The 25,166-nt window shown below is 34.7% G+C and overlaps 2 protein-coding genes across 6 annotated transcripts in view; one reads left to right on the top strand and one right to left on the bottom strand.

The window, feature by feature from the left end:
• Positions 1-9,630, top strand: part of LOC125829078 (uncharacterized) — a 161,157-nt gene extending 151,527 nt beyond the window's left edge. For 3 of the 5 annotated variants that reach the window (XM_049508352.1, XM_049508351.1, XM_049508353.1), the window contains 8 exons: positions 35-166; positions 977-1,120; positions 7,947-8,054; positions 8,164-8,214; positions 8,315-8,392; positions 8,474-8,584; positions 8,847-9,043; positions 9,235-9,330. In XM_049508352.1, coding sequence (XP_049364309.1) covers positions 35-166; positions 977-1,120; positions 7,947-8,054; positions 8,164-8,214; positions 8,315-8,392; positions 8,474-8,584; positions 8,847-9,043; positions 9,235-9,310 — 897 coding nt within the window. In that variant the 3' untranslated portion in view covers positions 9,311-9,330. Of the gene's footprint in view, positions 1-34; positions 167-976; positions 1,121-7,946; positions 8,055-8,163; positions 8,215-8,314; positions 8,393-8,473; positions 8,585-8,846; positions 9,044-9,234; positions 9,331-9,398 lie in introns of those variants that run through there. The other 2 variants (XM_049508354.1, XR_007443071.1) reach the window with 2 other exon arrangements.
• LOC125829084 (uncharacterized) overlaps positions 1-25,166 on the bottom strand; it is a 1,125,066-nt gene that overhangs the window by 1,086,767 nt on the left and 13,133 nt on the right. The window lies entirely within an intron of this gene.

The raw sequence follows: 25,166 nt of genomic DNA, 5'->3' as shown, positions 1-25,166 counted from the left end.
ATTTGTTTCTGAGTAAATCTGTGATAATGCATAGGTCAGTTGCTTGTTGGAGCGACTTCGTGGTGCTGCTAGTGCGACAGAACCTCGAACACAGAGAGCTATTTATGAGATGGGTTATTCAGTACTGAATCCACTCTTGATGTTTATGGAAGTTTACAAACATGAGGTATAAACTGTATGAGATAATAGCTGTTGATTCAAGTGTGTGCTTTGGAGACTTGGTTTTGAGCTTTTCCCTTGAGCTGAACATGTTGTCATTATACCAGAAGGTTATGTGGATTATATGGTTGCTTAGGTTTCCGTGTTGCTAAACTTGTTAAAGATATACAGTGCTGATTTATTGTTATCCTAAAATTATATCCCTCTGTATCGAGATAAAACCTTGAGTGCTGCCTGTTATCATTTTTCTTTCCAGTATGCATCTCTTACACTACTGGCCCTTCGCAGCACAACTATAGATTAAATGTTACATGTGGGTTTTCCAGCACCAGTAGGCATTGAGATTGGTATTCTTCAATTTCTCACTTTCTGATATGGGCAGCTAAAAACCAGAGAACAATATTTCAATTTCAAAAGTGGTGCTTGAAAATTAAATTTGCAAGTTGGGTTGTAATTTTAGGGTTAAGCAGATGCCAAAATATTTAGGACCACTTGATTTTTAATTTAATAGTTCGTAGTGTATCGCTAAAGAAAAGGCTATTTTCTATTAAAGGTTAAAAAAAAAAGGTATGATATTGCACTCAAGTTCTCGTTCTACCTATGTGATGGGTCCAGTTCAATTTAAGTGAACCAACTTTAATTGATTACTGATGCTGATTGGCCTAACATGTCAATGATTTTTATCAACGGCCATGCCATTCTTTTTATGAATTCTAATGCAATAAGTAAGCCTGTCTTAATTTTTGAACAGCTTTAGCTAACCTAGTGTGACATCATAATGTGAAACTACATGATCTAATCTTCCAGTTTTTTGTAGTCCACAGTTGTGTATCTGTTACTCAGATTTGTGGTTGATTGGGTTGATGGACAAATCATTTACCTAGAAGCTCGTGAAACGGCTATTGTTGTTGGATTCTGTATGCGCCTACTTCAGCTTTACTCTTCCCACAATATCGGCAAGGTAATTTGATCATTAACTTTTCTATTTTTTTAAAAACATGTTACCCTATTCTTCTGGCAGATGTTGGAAGAGATATTGACCTGTGAGAAGTAGTCTAATTATTGCATAACTATGGTTGTTACAATGTTACACCTCCAACATACACCTTAAAGTTTGTCACTCAACCAAAACTATTTGTTTGTGAAATAATGGCTGTTGAATTCTGTAAGCGCCTATTTCTGCTTTACTCTTCCCACAATATAAGCAAAGGTAATTTTTGATCATTCACTCTTGTATTTTTTATAACATGTTACCCAAAAATTGTTCTAGCAGAAGTTGGAAGAGGTATTGACCGGTGATAAGTTATGTAATTATTTCATAACCCTGATTGTTACAATGTTACACCTCCAACATAAACTAGAAAGTGAGTCATCGAACCAAAAACATTTATTCTTTATTAATTAGCTTACGTTTGGACATGCTATATGAAATAACAACAACAACAATATACCAAGTGAAATCTCACAAGTTAGGTCTGAAGAGGGTAGAATGTATGCAAACCTTACCGCTACCTCGTGGAGGTAGAAGGGTTGTTTCCGAAAGACCCTCGGCTCAAGTGCAACAAATTCAGGTACAAAGGAGGAGGAAACAATGAAGAGAATAAAGCAAGTAACAAGGTAACAATGCAGAGTCTACTGGAAATGAGTCGAAAACAACAATACAAAATCAACTACAATAATACAACTAGTACCATGTCAAATACTAGTCACCCTAAGCAAGACAAGATTACACTACCTATCAACCTTCTCCCCTAATACGTGTCCTCCACACCCTTCTATCTAAGGTAATGTCCTCGTTAACCTTAAGCTGCGTCATATCCTATTTTATCACCTCTCCTCAATACTTATTCGGTCTACCTCTACCTCTGCCTCTCCTCATACCTTCTATAACCAACCTCTCACACCTCCTCACCTCCTCACCTCCTCACTGGTGCGTTTACGCATTTCCTCTTCACATATCCAAACCCGGGGGCGTATCTAGGAGGGGGTCACCAGGTTCACATGAACCCATGCTCTCCTCCCGAGATTATATATATATATATATATATATATATATATATACTTGTTTTGACGCATGTGGGTTGCACGTGAATATCAATTCATGTACCACACTATTTTTAAAAATAATGTGAATATTATGAACTAAAAAAATTAAGGAAACAATTATAAAATGAATGATAAAGTATAAGTTCGTATGAATAGTGGATGTAGTTTTCTTATGATTACTACTGAAAGTTAGTCAGTCTTAAAATTCTTAGTTACGCCTCTTAAAAATACTTTCTCCTCCCTTCCCCCATAGTGCATTACTTAGTTATTATTGTCTTGTTGGAGTTCTAACTTTTAATATAATATAATATAATATAAATAAATATTGATATAAAATATAGAAGATATACTAAATTGGATGTTTTTAGTTGGAGTATTAGATTAATTTAACATTCATGTTAGGGAGTGTTCCATATTATTGAACTTTGAGATTGCCAACGTCTGTAAATCAAACTTGAGTTTATAAGAAGAGCAGAATAGAAAACATTAAAAAACCGTGGTGCACTTGCGGGAAACTCCTTGCCGAGGGCCTGTGCACCCCGGGATTAGTCGGGGCTCAAAGAGACTCGGACACCCGGTGCAAATAAAAAAAAAAAAAAAAAAAAGAAAACATTAAAAAAGCGTAGTTTAAAAATGTGAGGAAACCCCTCCATTTATAGTTTAAAAAGTGTAGTAATAGCATGTGCATATTGTTCTTTATCAAAAAAAATAAAATAGCATGTGCATATTGTTTCTTATCATAAAAGTCACAACCCTTTAGAAAGGTCACAACTTGTCGGAAAAGTCACAACTCTTTGGAAAAATTATAACCATTCAATGTCAAATTGTTTCTTCTTTTAATATAATATAAAATATAGAAGATATACTAAATTGTGTGTTTTAAGAAGAAGAAGAAAGGGTTTAGAAAACTCACAACTCATCGAAAAAGTCGTAACTCTTTGGAAAAGTCGCAACCCTTCAGAAATGTCACAACTCTTTGGAAAATTCGCAACCCTGTAGAAAAGTTACAACCCTTCGAAAAGGTCACAACTCATTAGAAAAGTTATAACTCTTTGAAAATGTCAAAACCCTTCAATGTGAAAAGGTGTCTACCTTTAATATAATATAATATCAATAAATAAATATAATACAATATAAATTATAGGATCATGCTCTTTGGAAGGATGTTATCATTAGCAAATGTGGACAGTTTGAGCAATGGACAACCAATACTGTAACTAATACATATGGGGTCTCAGTTTGGAGGACTATCAGAAATTTATGGCCTAAATTGTCCGGGAGCATAGGTTACAAGGTGGGTGAAGGGACTAGAATTCTATTCTGGAAAGACAAATGGATCGGACAGAACTCACTCATGGAGGATTTTTCAGATTTATTTTCTTTCTGTGGCAGCCCTGAAGTATCTATTGCTGAGACCTGGACTAACCAAGGATGGAATATCATCTTTAGGAGGCTTCTAAATGACTGGGAGGTTGAGAGAGTGGCCAGCTTACTGCAAAGGTTGAATGATTTCTCTGGTTTAAATACCAGTCCTGATACAATCAGATGGAAACATGATAGGGATGGAAAATTTTCAGTTGGAAGATTGTACAGAAGAAATTTATCCTCACAACCTGAGAACATCCCTGGACCTTGGAAACAAATATGGAAATCTAATATTCCTACCAAGATCAAGTGTTTCACATGGACGGTATGTAGAAGAGCGTGTCTGACTCAGGAGAAACTGAAAAAGAGAAGTTTTGAAATTGTCTCAAGATGCTTCTCTTGCAAGGAAAAGGAGGAAACAAATAGTCATTTGTTTCTTCATTGTAGAGTGACTTCTCAGGTGTGGCATATGTTTCTTAATATCCTCCAACAACCATGGGTGATGCCTGAGCATACGGCAGATCTTCTAACCTGCTGGATGAGGAGAGGTGGGAGTAAAAAACAGAAAAAATGTTGGAGCATAGTCCCTTCTTGCATATGGTGGTCAATCTGGAAGGAAAGAAATAATAGATGTTTTGAGAATATTACTAATCCAATGCAGAAAGTAAAAGAAAATTGCATTAATACTTTATATCTTTGGTGTAAAGAAGAGGGTATAGATGAGGTAGAACAGCTGCATATGGTGGTCAATCTGGAAGGAAAGAAATAATAGATGTTTTGAGAATATTACTAATCCAATGCAGAAAGTCAAAGAAAATTGCATTAATACTTTATATCTTTGGTGTAAAGAAGAGGGTATAGATGAGGTAGAACAGCTAGTAGACTTCTTAGGCTCTCTGTAATTATGATTACTTGCACTGTAATTTTTTTGATAGTTGACAGCATACCCACATTGCTGTGGAATACACCTTTATCTTGCTCAAAAAATAAATATATATAAAATATAGAAGATATACTAAATTTGGTGTTTTAAGTTGGGGGTATTATAATAATTTAACATTTAACTTAGGTAGTTCATTCTTGCAAGGTAGTATAGATAGATTAAAAAAAAGATAGATATAGATTTGTCTAATTTTTATTTTATTTGAAATTTTAAAAAATAAAGAAGACTTTTAATTTAAGGATCATATGTAGAATATATAAAAATATCTTTTTAACTTTGTGGTCATAAAGATGTGCCCCCACCCCCAAGAAAAAAGAACATTCTATATTAAACTGAATTAAAAAAAAGTGCAACAAATAAATTGGAAACGAAGGAGTACTTGTTAAATCTAGTTTGGACTCTTCAAACAAGTTTTTGATCAAATGTTTTTTCTCCAACAATATGAGACTTTTCAGAACCTTAAGTCCAGTGTTGTGAAAGGCGATCGCCTAGTCGTCAATGGCGAGAGGCGAGGCGACCCTTCATCGCCTTTTAGCTTTGTGGCGTGGCGATCTTCGAAAGGTGACAAATTTAGGGTTTTAAAAGTTAAAAGGTAATTTTAGTGTTTATGACTAGACCCCTCCGTCGACCAGCCAAACTTTTCTGCTACTCCAAAGTCTAACCAGTACATATTTCTTCTTTTCTTCTTCAGATTTCTTCCTCGGTTTCTTTTTCCTTCTTCGGACTTCAGAGTCATTCCTACCTCTCCTTTAACTTTTGTTTTGTTTTTTCTCATTCAAGTTCTAGACTTTTTGTATGTACTATCTATTTTCAGTTTTTGGATTAAAATATTTGCTAGTATGTTACTGCTATTGAGAGTTTGATTATTTACATATGCAATTAGTATTTTAATTTTTTGGTATTAATTGGTGCCGCACTTCAAAAAGGCGAGTGCCTCACCACTCGCCAGACCCTTGTCTCCTGTTATCGCCTTTCACTGTCTAAAACACTGACCTAAACACCAAGTTGTAGTTTGTGCAATGGAAAATCATTGAACTTCTTGTCAAGTAAAAGTTGCTACAAAAGTATATTTATGGCTATGAAATGAGTACATATTAATTATCAAGATAGTCTTCTCCTTTGAAGTTTAGTTATTTCATTCTCCTTGTTGCATCAATTTTTGTTGATCTATCTAATTTACCCACATAAAATATTGTAATTGCATAATTGAACAAATCTTACAATCATCCTTGTTTTAAGAGGAAGAATAGAAAACTTGCAAAATTCGTAGTTTAAAAGTGAGAAAACCCCTCTATGTATAGACAACAAATGATAGTATGAAAAGGTGTTTATCGTGCCTTATCAGATAAGTCACAACCCTTCTGAAAAATCACGATTTTTCAGAAATGTCATAACTTATCGAAAAAGTCACAACTCTATAAAAAAGTCACTACCCATCAATGTGAAAAGATGTCAGCTTTTAATATATATAGAGTAAATAAATAAATTAATTAAAATGTAGATTATATACTAAATTGGGTGTTTTAAGTTGGGGGTATTATAGTAATTACATTCAAATTAGGAAGTTCGTGCTTTTAAGGTAGTATAAATAAATATAGATATGGATAGATATAGATATATAGGAATTAATTTTGGACTTATAATTTTAAATGTTTAACGAGTTTATTTCATATTATGATTTCATATCGCATGTCCAAACGGGCCCTTAGTGTTTAGTTGGTTAAATAAACCTAATCACAAATTTCTTTTTAAAGCTTACCATTCTAGTGAGTCTTACCAATCATCACTTTCATCAATAGCTGATCAGTATATATTATTCATCTGACTAAGTTATGCAGTCATTGCCCTATGGGAAATGATTTTATATGATATATTTTCCCTTGCTCTTTTCTTTTGTGTTAGTGTCTTTTAAGTTTATTCTGTAGTACTTGAAACTAGATTTTTGGGCACACACTTTAGTCTGAATATTGAAATATATGTTAAAAGCTCGTGAAAAATAGATGTAAATTGGCGGGTTTCCCTTGTCATAAAAAAAAAAAATAGATGTAAATTGGAGATAAAGCAAGAATTTAACATACTCAGAATAGAAAGTGGAACAGTGGAATTAAAAATCTTTTATATTTTACCTGTTAAACTCTTCTACATTCTTGCTAGTGGGTGGTTATAAGGCTATTATAGGAAGAAGATGCGTCACAAAATTGTCTGATACTAAAACTACCATGTTGTCCTCAATTGTTAGAATTGTTGGATGTAACCATCAAACTTACTCCACATATTTTAAAAAATTAATAATCCACAAAGCTTGATTTTGTGACATGCTATTTACAATTCCAATATCTTGTTTTATATAAGTTAAGTCAACACAAACATAATACTGATCAGCTGTGCGATATTTGTTGATGTTGTTCAGTAGTTTGTTATGTTTTCTCTTTGGTATACTTTTAGTTTCAGAATTAAGATCAATTGTGATTACGACCCAAAATACTATTATTTTTTATGAGTTCTAATTTCTGACTGTTTGCCTCATGTGTGAAGTCTGTAGTTGTTCGTAAGAAACATATTTTGAACTTTTCACTGTATGTAGAGAATAGATTAGAAAGAATTGTGTTCTTAATGGCCCTGTTTAAGTTACTTAAAGTATGGAGTTGGGTGAAATGCTATGGAGCTCTGCACCTCGCTGCCGGTATCAAGGTATGGCATGCACCTCATTGCTTCTAACTCTATGTTGATGAGGGCACAGTAAACAAAAACACATAAGTGATTTTGTTAATAGTTGACAGAATATGTCACAATCCAATCTCAGGCCATTAGTGGCATTTTGGGGTAGAGCCCTCAAGCAAACCGTATCGGTGTTTTTTAGAAAATGAGCCGGTTTTTTCTATTTCTAGTGTTATCCAAAAAATTTGCCGTCTCAACTAAAGCACACAAGAAACAACATCCAACCAAAACAAGTCATCGCCATTATCCATCATCTGTTTAAAACACAGTAATACAATGTTCAAAGTTACCAGTTTAAAAAAAATACAGTACTCGAAAATATAAAAGGAAAAGTCTTACACTAGTGACAAGTCTATAATAATGAAAATGCTAACAAACTGACTAATGAGGCAACTCCAAGAGTTTAAATAAAAGATGAGAACAGAAAAGTGAACACATTTCCCACAGAACCAATGCGGGTCTCGCAAGAATTGTAAGTTCGTGCTGTCTAGCTGGAAATATCCTCATTGGCGTCCACTGCAATCTCGGTAAAAAGAAATTGGCGGGGAGTGAGTCACTAGCTCATTGAGTTATGTCAATCATCATGTTATCTCAATGAAGAAGGAAAAGAAAAAGTAGAACATCTCTTTTGTACAAATGACGATGTGTGTGCAATTTTTATTCTGTTCTATAGAAAATGAGAAGATACTGTACTGAATAACCAATGTGCCTTCAGATATCTCTGAGCATTTCAAGCAGCTTGCGGAGTGAAGCTGATACCGAAAGATACAAGGATCTACGTGCTGTACTCCAATTACTTGCTAGTCTCTGTTCAAAAGATCTGGTGTTGTCTGCAAACCTTGATCTTATCATCGTTATTTTTCCATTGTCACCTTTTGCCTTGGTGTAGGTTCTCTATGTCTGAGGTGACCTGGGTATAACTGTTATTGCAGGTTGACTTCTCATCAGAACCTATTGAAGCTCAGGGGACAAATATTTGTCAGGTGGTGTTCATGCAGTTTCTTCCTTTACTTATTTTTCCTGCCAAGGTACATTCTCAACCTTATGATGCTGTAAAATAATCTCAAAGCTACTCCGTTGCAGGTGGTATATATGGGTCTTCACATAGTTACCCCTCTGATAAGTTTGGACCTGCTCAAGTACCCCAAGCTTTGTCATGACGTAGGTTTTTCCCTTCTATTTTTTCTCTGGAGTGATAATAACCGTATATAATAAAATAAATAATCCATTTCATCTGCACAGTACTTCTCGCTGCTATCACATATGTTGGAGGTATATCCTGAAATGATTACACAACTAAATGGAGAAGCTTTTGTTCATATCATTAAGACTCTTGATTTCGGTCTGTCTCAGGTAACCTTCCCACACAATAAGATGTCTATGGTTTATGATTTTATATACTATTTCATGCTGGGAAGTGCTTAAGTGAGTCTGGGCATCATTTCAAGATGAAGTTGGTCTAATTGTCCACCATGCTACTTCACTGATGAACAAGAAATAGTTCCTTAGTTACCCTTACTTCAAAAAAGAGAAATAGTTACTTAGTTGTGTTGTGCCTTATGATACTACTAGAGGTAGAAACCAAGATCACTGTGTTCTGTTGTTTGTGTGATAGGATGCAGAGGTCGTTGATTTATGTCTAAGAGCTATAAAAGGGCTTGCTTCTTTCCATTACAAGCAAAAAAGTGCTGGAGAAGTGGGGTTAGGTCTCCATGCTTCAGGTTACAAGGATCAGACAGGAAACTTTCAGGAAGGGATTCTGAGCCAATTTCTTCGATCATTGCTACAGTTTCTCCTCTTTCAGGATTACAGGTGAGTTGGAAAAAAAAAAACGTAACCAGCAGAGGCTGAAGGATATAATGTTTGGAGGACTAGTATATGATCCATAGTTAATGTATTAGATGTGATTGCCCATAGTATTTCATTCACAAATTTTGGGGTGTTTATGGAAACTGTTGCTATGCCCTAGTATTTGATTCTTCTTTTTTATTTTTAAATTTCAGCACTGATCTGGTTGGCTCAGCTGCGGATGCTCTTCTTCCATTAATCCTTTGTGAACAAACTTTATACCAGGCATAATCCACAATCTTGAATAACTGTATATAGTTAATATTTTTTTTTAATATTAAAATGGTTACTGAGTGAAACAAGTTGACATTTGGTGCAGAAGTTGGGAAGTGAACTGATAGAGAAGCAGTGTGACACAGGTTTCAGATCAAGGTTGACAAATGCACTCCAATCACTCACAAGCTCCAACAGTCTGTCTTCGACACTTGATCGGCCAAATTACCAGAAGTTTAGAAAGAATCTGCATAACTTTCTTACTGAAGTTCGTGGATTCCTCCGGAAAATATAATTTTGTAAATCTGCAGCCATTCTATTAAAGTGTTTTCCTTTTCCCCGTACGTAATCCCAAGTGGAAAAGAGAATTTCAATATGCTGTGTTTCCAAAACATCATTATTCACTCTATCCCTCATTTAACTAAACACAATTTTCGTGTACGTTTGCTTTTCTTGATTATTACCTTATCCCAAGTGGAAAGGAATATGGTCAATCATTTCTTTTTATTTGCCGTACCTTACTCACATGGGCCACTGGTGAACAAAATTGAACCGCAAACTGAACCAAACAGAGAATTTGGCATTGCAAAAAATCCGACTATAATTGGGTTGGTTTAATTTTAACTAAACTAACCTGACATTATATATATATATATATATATGTATGTATATAAAAAAATAATTATTTTATGCGTAAAAAAGATATTTATTATAGTATAAATTATATATATATATTTTTTAACTCTGTCATAGTTTTATGTTTCAACATTCGTATTATATAATTGAGATCCTGATATCCGACTTCAATTCAAGAACAAATCAATTGATTTCATCGTTGATTATGCAACAGGTACACAATACAAAGAATTTCACATCTTTTTTGTTTGCTGTTCTGGAGCTTAGATTGAATCGATTACACATGTAATTAGGTGTTCTAATTGAAGAATCTGTTTCAATTGTGTTTGAATTCATCTATTAATGAGGAATATATATCTATAACTTGTCTAAACTGCTTAATCAAACTGATTTCACACCGTAATTGTATAAATTCTCACTAGATAATCAGGGCTTTGGTTGAATATGTGTTTTCAATTGTTTTCTGTTGAGTTAGAGTCTATAAATTAGTTTTAGTCGAATTGCTATCTATAATTTGTATAAACTGCTTAATCGAAACTGATTTCACACCGTAATTGTATAAATTCTCCCTAGATAATCGGAGCTTTGGTGGAATATGTGTTTTCAATTGTTTTCTGTTGAGTTAGAGTCTCTATAAATTAGTTTTAGTCGAATTGCTATTTGAATATGTATAATGAATTGATAGTTGTAGTTTATGTGGAGTTAGTATCTATATAAATTAGTGTTTGTATAAATGTAGACTTGATATTTGTAGTTGTATAATTGAATTAATTCGGTCAGTATTTGTATAAAATAGTTGAAAGAACTGATTTGTGTTAATTATTGTATAAATTAGTTGGTCTAAACTGATTATGATTTGAAAAAAGTGTATAAATTAGTTTTAGTGGAATTGCTCTTTGAATATGTATAATTCATTGATAGTTGTAGTTTATGTAGAGTTAGTATCTGTATAAATTAGTGTTCGTATAAAATGTAGAGTTGGTATGTATAGTTGGCATGTATAGTTGTATAATTGAGTTATTTCAGCCAGTATTTGTATAAAATAGTTGGAAGAATTGATTTCTATTAATTATAGTATTGATTAGTTGGTATAAACAAATTTCGATTTGAAAAAGTGTATAAATTAGTTTTAGTCGAATTGATATTTGAATATGTATAATTCATTTATAGTTGTAGTTTATGTAGACTTAGTCTCTGTATAAATTAATATTTGTATAAATGTAGATTTGATATTTGTAGTTGTATAATTTTCTCTTTGAATATGTATAATTCATTTATAGTTGTAGTTTATGTAGAGTTAGTTTATGTATAAATTAGTGTTCGTATAAACGTAGACTTGATATATGTAGTTGTATAAGTGGTCTAGGATTTATGCACCAGTTCATCGTGGTTGGTCAATGACATCGAATATCGCTGAAAGTATAAATGCAGCATTAGTTTCAACAAGAGAATTGCCAATTTATGATTTTCTGGAAGAAGTTAGGCTGATGTTCGGCAGATGGAATTGTGATAACAAAAAAGAGACATCATTCACATTTACTCCATTTATTGAAAATATTCAGAAGATACTCAAAATCAATGAAGAAATGAGTATGCGACTGATGGTATGGTTTCTATATATTTGTATATTTGTATAAATTTGTACTTAATAATCAGTTTTCCTTTATTTTGTATGTACGTGAATGATAAAGGTAGAAATTATATAGTTTGTCTTCAGAAGAAAAAAATGCACTTGTGGAAGCTTTTAGTATGAAGAAATACCATGTGAACATGCTTAGTCTGTTATGAAGTTCATGAGTTTAGGACCAAATAAGTTTTGCTCGAATTTATACAAACCGAAAACATTGTTGAAGACTTGTGATTTTCCAATATATCCATTACCAGATAAAATAGAGTGGTTTGTACCTATGGCTGAGTTAGTTCTGCCTCCAATATTCAAAAGGCCTCCTGTAAGATCAAGAAAAAAGTTTTGTGACAAATCAGCAAGAGACTTTTGAATGTAAAGGGACAAATACATGTAGTACCTATGGCGTTGCAGGTCACAATAGGCATTCTTGTAGGAATCAGCCTCAGAAAGTTTAGAAAAGATTCCATTTGAATTCTGTATGGTGATTTTATACATTTAATATTGCCTCACTTTTGCCACTTGAATATTATATGAGTTATTTGATACATAATCATGATTGATATTTCAATTTAGTTTTAAAATGATATTTCAATATATTTCATTCGGTATTAGACTGTGTATGCAATCCTAAACAAACCTATAAATGAATTTAACACGTACCCCCTTTTGTATAACTATTTCTGATAGGTGTTATACGAACAATGAAGTTGTGAAAGTTCAACTTAGATATCATCTGATATTTTTTGATCACTTTGTATAACTAAGTTTGACGAATTTAAAAATCAAAAGGTGAACATTTGTAGAAATAGTGAGTCCACTAGATACTTCAATTGGACTGTATAATTGCATATGACATATAAACTAACGAATAAACTAAAAAGATACTTGATATAATTTTTTTTTATTTGTATACATTTATTGTCAATTTGTATTCTATAGTAGTGATTGTGTTTGTATAATGACTTCTCAATTAAGTTGTATAAGTTTCCATAAATTATTGTATAATCTGCCAAACTAGTCATTTTTGTAAATTAGTATATATCAATTTTTATAGTCACGATTTTTTTTATATAATATAAGAAACATCAAGTAATAAAAAGGTAAAACTAAATTCATTATACAAAATAATAGAGCCTACAAAATGTTGTTCCCGTCAAACTGTTCAAAAAGTAATAGGGCTACTACAAAATTCCAAAAACATAAAAATAATACAATAAAACTAAAGGATTGTGATACATTCACTACTATCAACATCAACATGAGATCTGATTGGCTTGTCCGGTGCCTCACTGTCTTTGATCGCCTCAACTTGAATTTTGAGCATGCCATAATTCTACAATAGTGTCACATATCTACTAAGCATTAAATCAGGATCAAATGGATCTGCTGGAATACCATTTCCATTACCCAAGAACTCTGCGTATGCTGAAATGTATACACCATAATCCCTATATACAAATACATAAATATGTAAGGTGTTTGCCAATTGTTGAATTATGAAAAAATAATAAGTGTATAATAACTTACACGCTACCTTGAGGTTGCTGAGGGATATCGTTCACATAAACGATGTCAAATGAATCAAAATCTATACGAAATCTGTATTTTGGGTGAGAAAGCACATCCAATCCTTTCTTTTCATAGAATCAAGACATTGAAAGGTACATCGGTATAAGTTGTGCATATTTTTTTTTTATCTCAATGAGTACGTGTGAATTGTGAATGGCATTCCTGAGTGAATCATATACCATTATACAACGTTTGTTAAAAGACACGACAATCAATACACAGTGTAATCTCTCCTTCACATTAACCAGAATGAGTATATTATCAACAGTAAACCATGACAGAGTAACATGTATCCTATATCAATTAATATACTCAAAATAGTGTCTTCATAGCTGACCTTAGATGAGACCTCATTGGTTCAAAAATATACTTTCCAAACATTGTGAATCAACGTGTTAAAATAGCAGTCAACGGTACTGAAGGTGTATGTACTGGTAGGATTGTACTTTTCCTTTTTCCTTACATAGTACAATATCAGATTTATGTGCTATAAGAATTAAAGTAAACAAAAAAAAAGAAAATATTATACAAATGCGATGGGTTTATATTGTAAAAAGATGTAGTAAAAATTACACCAAATCATCCAACAACTATCCATGATTAGCTAGTTTGTAGAATCAATTCTTGTAAAAAACAGTAACAACACCAAAATTCATGAAGACTATTATGACAACCTTGTCTTTTTTGTATCAATCATTATTGTTTTTCCTATCATTCAGTTAAAAGGTTATACATAACAAATGTATAATATACATAATTGTCTGGTAAAGTATATTATACAAATTAAACACGAGTCCTATAATGTAATTTTTATTATATAAATGTATACTTACTTGCTTTGGTGTCTAGCAAGAAGACCTTCCCTTACCCATTTCCACAAATACGTATATAGTGATGTATCATGTGTTCTGATGAGTCAGGGATTTCGACTCATTTGAGGATTAATATTCAAAGATTTAGTAGGCGTTTGGCCATGCGATACCATATCACGATACGGTATCGTGAGATGGAATCAGTGTTTGGACATGCAATTTTATGCTGATTCCATCTCATGATTCCATATCATGAGATGTGATTTCATATTCTCCAAAAACCATGATATGGAATTATATGAGAATTTCATATCATGATTTGAGATATTTTAATACAAAAATTGATCCACGAGTTTATATTTGTTAAAACAACCCACATTTATATCTACTAACCATTTATTTCATATGTAAATAAAATTTATAATCACATCATTACTTTTTAAAATTTAATATTCTCACCGACATGAAATTTATTATTCTCACCAACATATAGTCACTTTAACTCACACCAACCGATTGTTGAGTAATAAATTTATTTTATGGCCTTAATAACTTTGTTTAAAGAGATAATATTTATTTGGCATAATACATAAACATGACCCTTAACTTGGCGTCAACTTGCAACTGTGATTCTTAACTTTGGGTGTGCACAAGTAGGCACTTAAACTTGTACAAAATTGAACAAATAGACACATTTGTCCTACATGACACCCTACATGGAAATTTTGTGTCGTACGTGGCATCCTACATGTATTATGCCATGTAGGACACGTGTGTCTACTTGTTCAGTTTTATACAAGTTTAAGTGTCTACTTGTGCACAGTCAAAGTTGGAGGGCATAGTTGTCCGCTGAAGCCAAGTTAAAGGTCATGTTTATGTATTATGCCTATTTATTTTATGACTTTGCATTGTCTTGGAAGCACTATTTTTATTACTCTTACAAACATTATTTTTATGAAGTGCATTCTATAATGCTTCCAATTTATTTAACGTTCACTAAACTAATATTGATGTATTTTTTATTTGGTAGGATTGTGTTGGTGCGATTGATGGAACATATATAGAAGAGGAGATTCGTAAAGCGGTGCAACAAGCATATCGTAATCACAAAGGAAGAACATCACAAAATGTCTTATGTGCTTGTGATTATGATATGCGCTTTATCTTTGTTGTTGCTGGTTGGGAAGGTACTGCACATGATAGTAAAGTACTTGAGAAGACACTTGTTGAACCAACGTCATAATTTCTATTTCCGTCACATGGTAACTTTAAATTACATCCTTAGAATAAATATTATTTATTTACACGAAGCTTTCTCATTTTCACATATGCTTTTAGTAATTCTTTATAAAATGTTTGTTGGTAGATAAATACTATGTTGTTGATGCTGCTTTCCAAACACAAAAGATTTTTTAGCTCCATACAAAGGACTACGCTATCATTTGTAAGATTATCAAGGAAGTGAAGAGAGCCTCAAAATGTCAAAGAACTGTTTAATTATAGGCATTCATCTCTGTGCAATGCGATTGAACTGACTTTTGGAACTTGGAAAAATAGATTTAGAATACTAAAACAAGGCATGAACCATTATGATATTGATACACAAGTGAAAATTGTCATACCTTGTGCAGTGTTACATAATTATTTGCGAGAATATCAAAGTACTGATGAAATATATATGGTCTATGAGCATGAAAATATATTTGTGGTGATATTGACCAACAAATAACTCAAAGTAACAATGTTGGTTCATCTTCTCGGTTACATGATCGAGAAATGCAAGTTCAACATGAGAAAATTGTTCGTACTATGTGGGAAAATTATATTAAAGACTAGTACACTACAATTTATGTTCATCTTTTTTATTAAATTAAAGTAAGATGAAACAATTACTTAAGTGGAGAACAAATAGCTTTGTAATAATTTATTATGCGATTTCATAAATTTTTGTTTATTTGATAAGATTGAATAAACAATTGGGGCTATTTTAATAGTTTTACAACTTATGGGATTTTTATGTTTATGAGAAAATATACACCACAAAAATTCTATATCGCATGTCCAAACAAAACTTTAATTTCATCTCATGATTCCATATCATGATACCATATCGCATGGCCAAACGGGACCTTAGTGTACTCAATGCCTTCTTTTTGCTCATAACTGATGTTAAAATCATAATTTGCAGCAATGAAAGCAAAAGAGCAAGACAAGGACATTACGAGGCAAAAAAGAGTGAAAAACTTGAAAAAGTAGAAGGAAAGCAAAAATGATACTCACCAAAGCCACTCGGCGACTCGCCGAGTGGACCTTCAACTCGCCTAAAGTTCCAACAAGCCAGCACATCGACAAAACCAACTTGGTGAGCAAACAAGTGTTTCGGTGACACGCCAAATAGATCGGCGAGGCCAATTTCTATCGCCTAAAGTTATAGAACAATTTGGCTCAAAAAGACATTCCAAAAAGGCGAGAAAAGGAGCACTTGGCGCATCGCCGACCAGGTCAGCGAAGCCCGACTTACTTCACTGAGTAACTCCGATGCTGAAATTCTGAAAACGTATAAATGCAATTTTCAAAAAAAGAAAAGGAGTTTCCACAATATCCAGTTCTGAGTTTTTTATTTTGAACACTCTTAGACATTGTTTTTACACTTTTGAGTAGAGATTTAGGGTTTGTTTAATTTTTAGCTGAATTTGGAGCATTTGGAGACTTGTGGATTGTTTCTAAACCTGCTGGAAAACTTCGTTGCTAATGATTGCTTGTTCTTTATTATATCTGGATAAAAACCACATTCTTGGGGGTGTGATTATGTAGTTGAACGCTTCAATTAGCTTATGGGTGCTGATATTTACTGATTTTATTATTGATTCAAAGTGGGTTCAATTAACAGTTTGTGTTTTAATTAAGGAATTGTAGTTGCCAATGCAATTCGAGTTTAGTACTCTAAGCTTGCTTAAGAAAGGATTATTAGAGTTGAAATTATTAGCTGAGGATTGTAGTGATTATGTTGTTACAGATTTAGCTTGAGAAAGTGAGTTTGAATGTAATCTTACAAATCTACCTTGAAAAAGTAGATTAATTAAGGTATTGAGCTGTTTATATGTGTTGAGCTTCTTGAGGTTTGAAAGAACTCGTGTAATTCGTAATAGTTGATTGAAAAATGACTATTGCTCCCAAAGTCCAGCCTACCTACTGAGGTTTAACGACTTTTAGTAAATAATAATCTCCCATTTTGCGATATTGGCATTCAATTTATCACACTCCCATGAAACCCTCTCTATTTGATTACCCCCGATTTTAGTAGTTGTAATTTGCTTACCCAAATTCCCCCATTTGACATTAATTGTCAAAACCTTGTCATTTACTTTATTGTTGCGAAAATGTCAACATATACAAATGATTAGAACACTATTTTACTTCTTAATAGAATTCTTTACTATATCACTCCCTGTGGGATCGACCCCAAATCATAGTTGGGTTTATACTTGTTAGCTACCACCTACACTTAGAATCCAATGAAGTGTAGTTGAGCGTTTTCAAAAATGGTACCACTGTCGGGGAGTGGTGTTTATAATTCTTTTATTGAAGTTTAGTCGTGAACTAATTTTGTTGTAGTTGAATCAACTTATTTGTGTTCTTTGTTGGCTGCTCTTAAACAGGTGAAGAAATGAGTTTTAATGGGAGCAATGCCAACCAACTTGGGAACAATGATGACATCGGTAATTTGCACGATGTCAATGAAGATCAGTTGGGAAGTGCAGGTGTTATTCGATTGCCTACGACTGTGGGCAATGCGGTGTTTCATGTGACCAACACTATGTTGCAACTGTTGCAAATGAAGGGTCTCTTTGGAGGACTTGCTCATGAGGTTATGACCACATCCGAAACTTTGTGGATGTGTGTGGGCCATTTTCTTTCAAGAACTTCACACAGGAGTCGGTTTAATTTCGTTTGTTTCCCTTTTCTCTAATAGGGGATGCCACTGTCAAGACCCAGGGGTACCCCCTAGATGTAACATGTCGTATAGGACCCCGAGAGGCCTCATACAAGGCACTTAGCATTCATAACATAAGAAATAGAACAAAGAAGTAAAGAAATACAATTAAAGTCCAAAAGTTTTTTTAAAAGTAAAGCAGAAGTCTAAACAATTATCTTAATAGCCATCTAATACAATAGAATGGAATTGGGCCTTGCCCATACATCATGTCCAAAACTAGAAATAAGAAAGAAACTAAGAACAATGAAAGTCCTTCCTCGAAGCATGAGGACTCACCAAAGGTCGGGAACCTCGCAATCAACCACTAGCCAAAAAACCGAGAAACCTGACTGTCAGACCCTATATTTAGGGAAATGTAGGTAAGAGTATGTGGTAGTACAAACCAATGTACCAAGTATGATAGCTATGCATACAATATTTAAATCATGCTAAAATAGGACATTTCATGACATGCAATTGACCAAGCTAAAACATTATATAAAAGGTTTAGAAAACATAAGTCATAAAACATGGTCAATGCAAGCTAACATCATTTAAAACCTTTGAACAAATGTGAGATACTTCTTGAAGTAACATTAGTTTATTATTATTGTGGGATCATGTTACTTCAAGAAGTATCTCACATTTGTAGCCCTATCCGACATAGAGATCATGTGAGCTATAATGTCTCCCACATCGAAAAGGGTTGTACTACTTGCCAAGGTAAGGACCATGAACTTCTAGCTTAGGTGGATCCACTAGCTAATGTTTATCTAGAAAATCAACCTATGGGGGCACATAGGTAAGGGATCAGGAGATTGCTTCTAGAAACCCGACCTCTACTAACGGGAGAGCTTCCATCTCAATATCCTCTTGGTGCTAAGCATAAATGTCATTTCTTACTTGTTCTTATTATCCATGGAAGGGCACGTCATCTTGCCAATCCAAGCTAAGTCATTATCCATGGAAAGGTATCATTAAATAACCAATCCAAGCTAGGTTTCATTAGGATAACTCTTAATCTTTGATTCAATTAGGTGAGAAGGCCTTTCAACCTCAGAATCCTTATTATGTGAGAAAACCTTTCACAATCATGCTTTCATGTGTTCAACATCATCATCATTGATACTTTACTCTCAAAGTATCCTTAAAATATTTGCATAGATTTCATAAGAACATGCATAATTCCATAATTTACCTTTCAATGTTCAAAATCCACTTTCAATCATCAACATCTTGAAAACATGGGTTAGATATGGATTTCATCATAAATTTATGTAATTCTATCAATACATGCTTGATTTCATAAAATCTTCCTTCATAATCAAAATCCCACATCATATGATCATAACTTGAAAAACATGGGGATTACATGGGTTCATAGGGGAATCATCATAAAATCATAGTATTTCATCAATTCACGCATAAGAGATCATAATTCAATCATTTAAATCAATAATCAAGAGAACCCATGACAATTGAAGAAAATCCTAACTCAATTGGGGATTTCTAACTTAGGAAATAGGAGAATTTGGGAACTCCATGAATGGAAGGAATCCATGGATGAAAACTATCATACCTTGAAGCCAATTGCTTATTTTCAATGGAGGAGCGGATACTTGACTTGAAATCCTAGGTTGAATCCTTCTTCTTCAAGCTTTCTAGAGAGAGAATATTTTGGAGAGGAGACTTATTCTTCTTTTTGGTGAATTTGAAGAGAATGAACCAATTTGGGGGTTGGTATGACTTCTATATATGTCTATTGATGAAGGGTAAAATGACGTAGTATAGGGATAAAATAATTAGGAAAATACCCAACTACCCTTAAAATAACTTCCAGCCCACCAACCTACGGACCTCTACCGATGGACCGTGGATTGATCGATGATCCGTCCTACGCCACCATCGTCCGCTATCAGAATCTAGTGTTTAAGTATCCAGACCTACAGACCCTCAACTAATGGACCGTGGACCCAATAACGGTTTGTTGGTCCAGATCGTGGGTGTGGGCTTCTTTTTGAAGTTGGGGTGACCAACCACGGATCACACTTACAGTCCATGGTCCCATCCACGGGCAGTGGGTGGCTCTATTGGATGGCACCTACAACTTCTGAAAACTGTTGTCTTGCCCTTCTAAAATCTAGGGTGTTACAGCAACAAAATGGTTGACCTATATACCAAGGGAATCAATCACTTCTTGGGAGGAGCTCACTGATGCGTTTTATGTAAGGTTTTTCCCTCCATCGAAGATAGTGAAGTTGAAGAATAATATTCAAAATTTTAAACGAGTGGATGATGAACCTGTTCATGAGACATGGTTGAGGTTTCAAAAGTTGTTGTTCCAATGTCCAACTCACGGTCTACCGAAAAATATGTTGTTACAATATTTTTATTGGAGCCTCGACTCACTCAGCAAAGGTGTGGCAACCAGCTCGTTCGAGGAGGAATCGTGCAACAACCATTTGACATAACATCTACCCTTCTTGATAAGATGACAAAAATCAATCGAACTTGGTACACTAGAGAAGATCAGGTGTCTCCTTTGAACTTTGGGAGGACAAAGGAACAAATGGAAAAGGACCAAGAGAGAGATGAAAATATGGCCAAGATGATGACCCAAATGAACCTATTTATGAAATATGTAATGGGAAGTGGTTCTAAGGCTGTGAATGCGGTCTGAGTTAGTGGAGTGAATCTTGATGAACAAAACTTTAAGACCATGTACAATAAAAAAGTATATTTCTTAGCAAATAAAACATGAGATTTCTGTCCGAACAATCCAAGGCCGAGTGGGAATCAAGATTGGAATAGGGATCCCGATGATAGTTGGAGAGATCGAGATATGGAATGGCATGATTGTGGTACGAATTGGAGGGAGCGGGATATCAATAAAGAAAAATATGTGCCTCCTCATGAGCATCAAAAGCTAAAAGAGCCAAGGGCTGATCCTAAAATTTTTTGCACCGAAGATATGCTTACTCGCATTCTCAATAAAGTGGAAGGATCAGACAGGGTGTTAAAGGAAATGAAAGATGATAGCTCTTCTTTGAAACAAACATTTACTTTACATTCAGTATCTATTAAGCAGCTGAAATTACATATGGGCCAAGGACTGATTGAGCGGGCCATTGTTGTTGCCCTAGCCCCTATCTGAGCTGAGTTACGAGAGCACCAAGAGTTGATTACTCCGCATGGCCTAGCTTTGGACGCCCTTGCTGTGCGAGTTGAGGCATGTGAACAGGGAGGTCTCCAGTCCAATGATGTTACGGCCTTTAGGGTTAATGTTGCAGGATTGAGGCGTGATATGGATGAGCTCAAATCCAATGATTTATCTATGTTATTAGGCACTATGGACCTTCCTGAGGTTTTGAGTTCAGATATGCTAACTATTTCTAAGATCCCTCCGGCCACTACGATCGAAGATGTTGTTTTAGCTAATGAGGGTGATGAGTCGGACACTCCTGAGACAGATGAGGAGGAGCTGGGTAGTCGTAAGGTGGTGATAAATGATGATCTCGAGGACTTGGAGGGTGTGATGGTACAGATGACTATGGAGGCTTCACTTCGGGACACCTCGATAATTAGCTCTCGTGGAGCACAATCTATAGGTGGAGATGAGTCAGGCACTGATGCCCAGATTGAGACAACCCTTGATGTGTTCACCTCAGGCTTAGCCTAACAGGGGGATCCTGACTCTCTTTTTATTTTATTTTTAGGACATTTATGTTATTTTACATTGAGCACAATGTTTGATTTTGTTTGGCGGGGTGAGGTATCTTCATACCTATCCCCTTAGGCTGTACTTATTTGTTTTGTATCTATCTTAGTTTGGATGCTTATTATTATGAATGCTGGTTTTTGGTGTTGATGATTGTGAATATTGTTTTTGATCCAAATTAACTTGACTCCCGATTTTTGTATTTGTGAAATGTGTGGTTGTTCTCTTCTATATTTGAGTATCTGTTGTGATCAGTACTGATGACTTAAATAGTGCTCTTGATCGAACGATATGTTTGTGCAAGTCCAATGAGGCAAATTTGAGTTGCATAAGTCTTGTGTAAAGTCTTAGCATCTTATTGTGACTAGGCGATTGTTGAAACAAGTCTTGTAATGATCGTTACATGTGAGCTCAATTTGTAGAGTCATGATCGATGATTGTGTTGAATTCCTTGTGTGGTGATATTTCCTTGAAATATGTGCTTGGTGATACCTAGAACTTGCCCCTTTGGTCCAATTGACTAACATTGGCGAATGAAAGAAATGATCTTAGGCACAAATTTCTGAGAGTGAACTAAATCGCTATTATACCTCTTTGTGACCACCTTGTGAGAGTGTGCACCTAGCTTGACACCATTTGAGCCTAACCTTTTCTTTGGATGAAACATGAACACATTTGGCCTCTTTCCTCCCTACCTAAAACCTTCATGAAGCATTGGTTCGTTTGAATAGCCAACTTACACCAAAAGCCTAAGTTGGAGGTGCGGTGGAAATTAAGGAGAGAAAATGAGCAATAACATTGTGAAAATTCACCCTTGAAGAATCCTATTGTAAAGATGGAACCCCTACATATAAAAAAAGAGAAGAGAAAAGAAAAAGAAGAAAAAGAGTGAAAAAAAATGTTGCAATGCATTGTGCATGGATAAAAGAGAAGGGGTGTCCAATGAGTCACATAAGAATCTCTGTGCTCAAAAGAACTTAGGGTGGATTGTGAAAATCAAAAGAGTGGAAGAAAGGGAGAAGAAGTGAAATGCAAGTCATGCTTCATAAAGGTAGAAGTCTCTAAGACAAAACAAGCATGCCTTTACCCTCAACCCCGTTACAAGCGTTGAAAGACATTTGTGATCTTAATTGAGCTGACTGACATGTTGATGGGAAAATACTAGCAAACATATGGGTCAAATCAAGAATGTGTTTATCTTTGATGTTGGTTCCTTAATTCTTAAATTTTGATGAGCTTTGTGTGGGAAAGGAATCATTCTTGATGTGAGGGAATTCAAATACTTTTGTTAAACTGTGTCACGACCCAGGGGTACGCCCTAGACGTAACATGGCATACTTGACCCCGAAGGGGTCTCATACAAGCCCTTAGCATATTAATAACATAAGATAATAGAAAAGTATGGAAAATTTAAAACTTCTTCTAAACCATATAATCGAAAACATTTTCATCAACAAGAGGAAATCTTTACTACACTTTTGTCTCAAACCATCTATTAAACTCTTGAATAAAACTCTTGGGATGCAGCCCATACAAAGTCTAAAACCTAAATAAATGACATAAAGGAAATATGGGTTAGTCCTCGAAGCTATGAGGACTCACCAATTCTTCAACTCTTCTTGCTTCTTGGAAACCTAGCCTTCAAGGAACTCAATTTCCGCAACCCTACATTTGATTAGAATGTAGGCAATATGCGTTAGTGCAAAATGTACCAAGTATGAAAGCTAGCACAACATAACAAGAGCATCTCAAAATGGTTAGTCAACATAAGACATAAGCATAAGAGATAATAACATAGTCAGAACATAATCATCGTAGTCATAGCATGGTCTCCAACATAAGCATCATATAAACATAGGTCAACATAAGACATACTTAATGAGCATAGAAGACAAGTCATAATCATATAAGCATAGTTGACTCTTAGTCATCCAGACCATAATAGCACCATTCTCAAGTAACCTCAAAAACATACATGTGCAAAGGATGAATAGCATCCCATAATACCACCCAATCCAAGTATCCCTTTTTGGTCATCTTAATCATAGTCTATGTGCATGGTCAAGTCTCTAAGCTTCTATACCATAAGGGCACCATACTTCTAGCTAACCTCAAAGCACACTTGTGCAATGCATGAAAGGCACCCTATACTACACTTCACACTAAGCATAACCTTGAAGTCATCCTAGTCATATTCACCCTCCTTTGGTCTTACTATTGGCTATCTTCATGTAGACAAGGGAACTGTCACCTTTAGTCAATCATATCTTGGAAGGCAACTATAGCAACAACCCAAGCTAAACTACACTATGTGTGGGAACCCTTTATACCTAGCCTGAGGTCATACTTGTGCAATGTATGGATAACATCCCATACTACTACCCACACTAAGTACCCCGTTAGACTATCATGAATGTTCACTAGTTCGGGACTAGTCCCTCTATTCTATTTGCCTCTATTTATATAAGGTACTTCTCTATTAGTACTAGGCTAGTCACAATCCATGAATGAACTCTATTTTTCATTTCAAGTCTACCAAGGAATGACCCCCTAATAGGTTATACCATGCTATCATCTTACTAACATAACTAGGTTAAGCTAAGCTAGCTACCTTGGAGGTCACACTAACATGCAAGTCCAAGCTACTCTAGAAAAGGTACAAGTGTTCTATCCTAGCTACCATTAAATAGTCGTAGACCAACTAAGTCATGCTACCCTTACAAGTATACTATGATACCAATGCAAGCTATCCTTAGGAGAGTATGATTCTCAATCCTAAGTTATCCTTAGGAAAGTATGAGTCCTCAATCCCAAGCTACCATGACTAAGATAACTCAAGCTACCCTTGAAATGCGTCTTACAATGCAAAGTCAAGCTACCCTTAGGAGAGTATGGATCCTCAATCCTAAGCTACCCTTAGGAGAGTATAAGCCCTCTATCCCAAAGCTACCATGAAATGGTCTTGGCCAAACCAAGTCATGCTACCATGAAGGCATCCTAACAATGCTAGTTCAAGCTAACCATAGGAGAGTATAAATCCTCAATCCTAGGCTACCATGACTACTCCTAACTCATGCTACCATGAAATGCATTTTACGATGGCAAGTCAAGCTAGTCCTTTGGAGAGTATAGATCCTCCATACAAAGCTATGAACCTTGGTCTTAGCTACTAAGCCAAGCTATACATGAAGGGAACATATGTCACAACTTCAAGCTATTCTAGACTAACAAGCTTTTATTCATTTTAGGTTATTAAGCCAACCTAGAATCATACTATGTGAGAGAACCTTGGATCTCCTAGCATCTTTATGCCTAAGTGTGTAAGATAGAAGAAATACACAGCAAAATCACATAATATTTGTTTTACCCCCAAAGCCCTAACATTGATGGCTACACCCCTACTTTCAAGCTTAACTTCATTCATGTCTAAATTACAAGCTATTCAATCACATTCTTTACTACTAAGTGATTCTAGTGATAATTCATCATAGAGGTTCAATTTCATTTTTACAAGTCAAGATCCTTCATATTCAATA

The sequence above is a fragment of the Solanum verrucosum genome, unplaced genomic scaffold (genome assembly GCF_900185275.1).
Source record: "Solanum verrucosum unplaced genomic scaffold, falcon-dt-bn FXZP01000007.1, whole genome shotgun sequence".
Lineage (NCBI taxonomy): Eukaryota > Viridiplantae > Streptophyta > Magnoliopsida > Solanales > Solanaceae > Solanum > Solanum verrucosum.
Note: the sequence above shows the minus strand (reverse complement) of the source record. Positions and strands in the feature narration are given on the sequence as shown.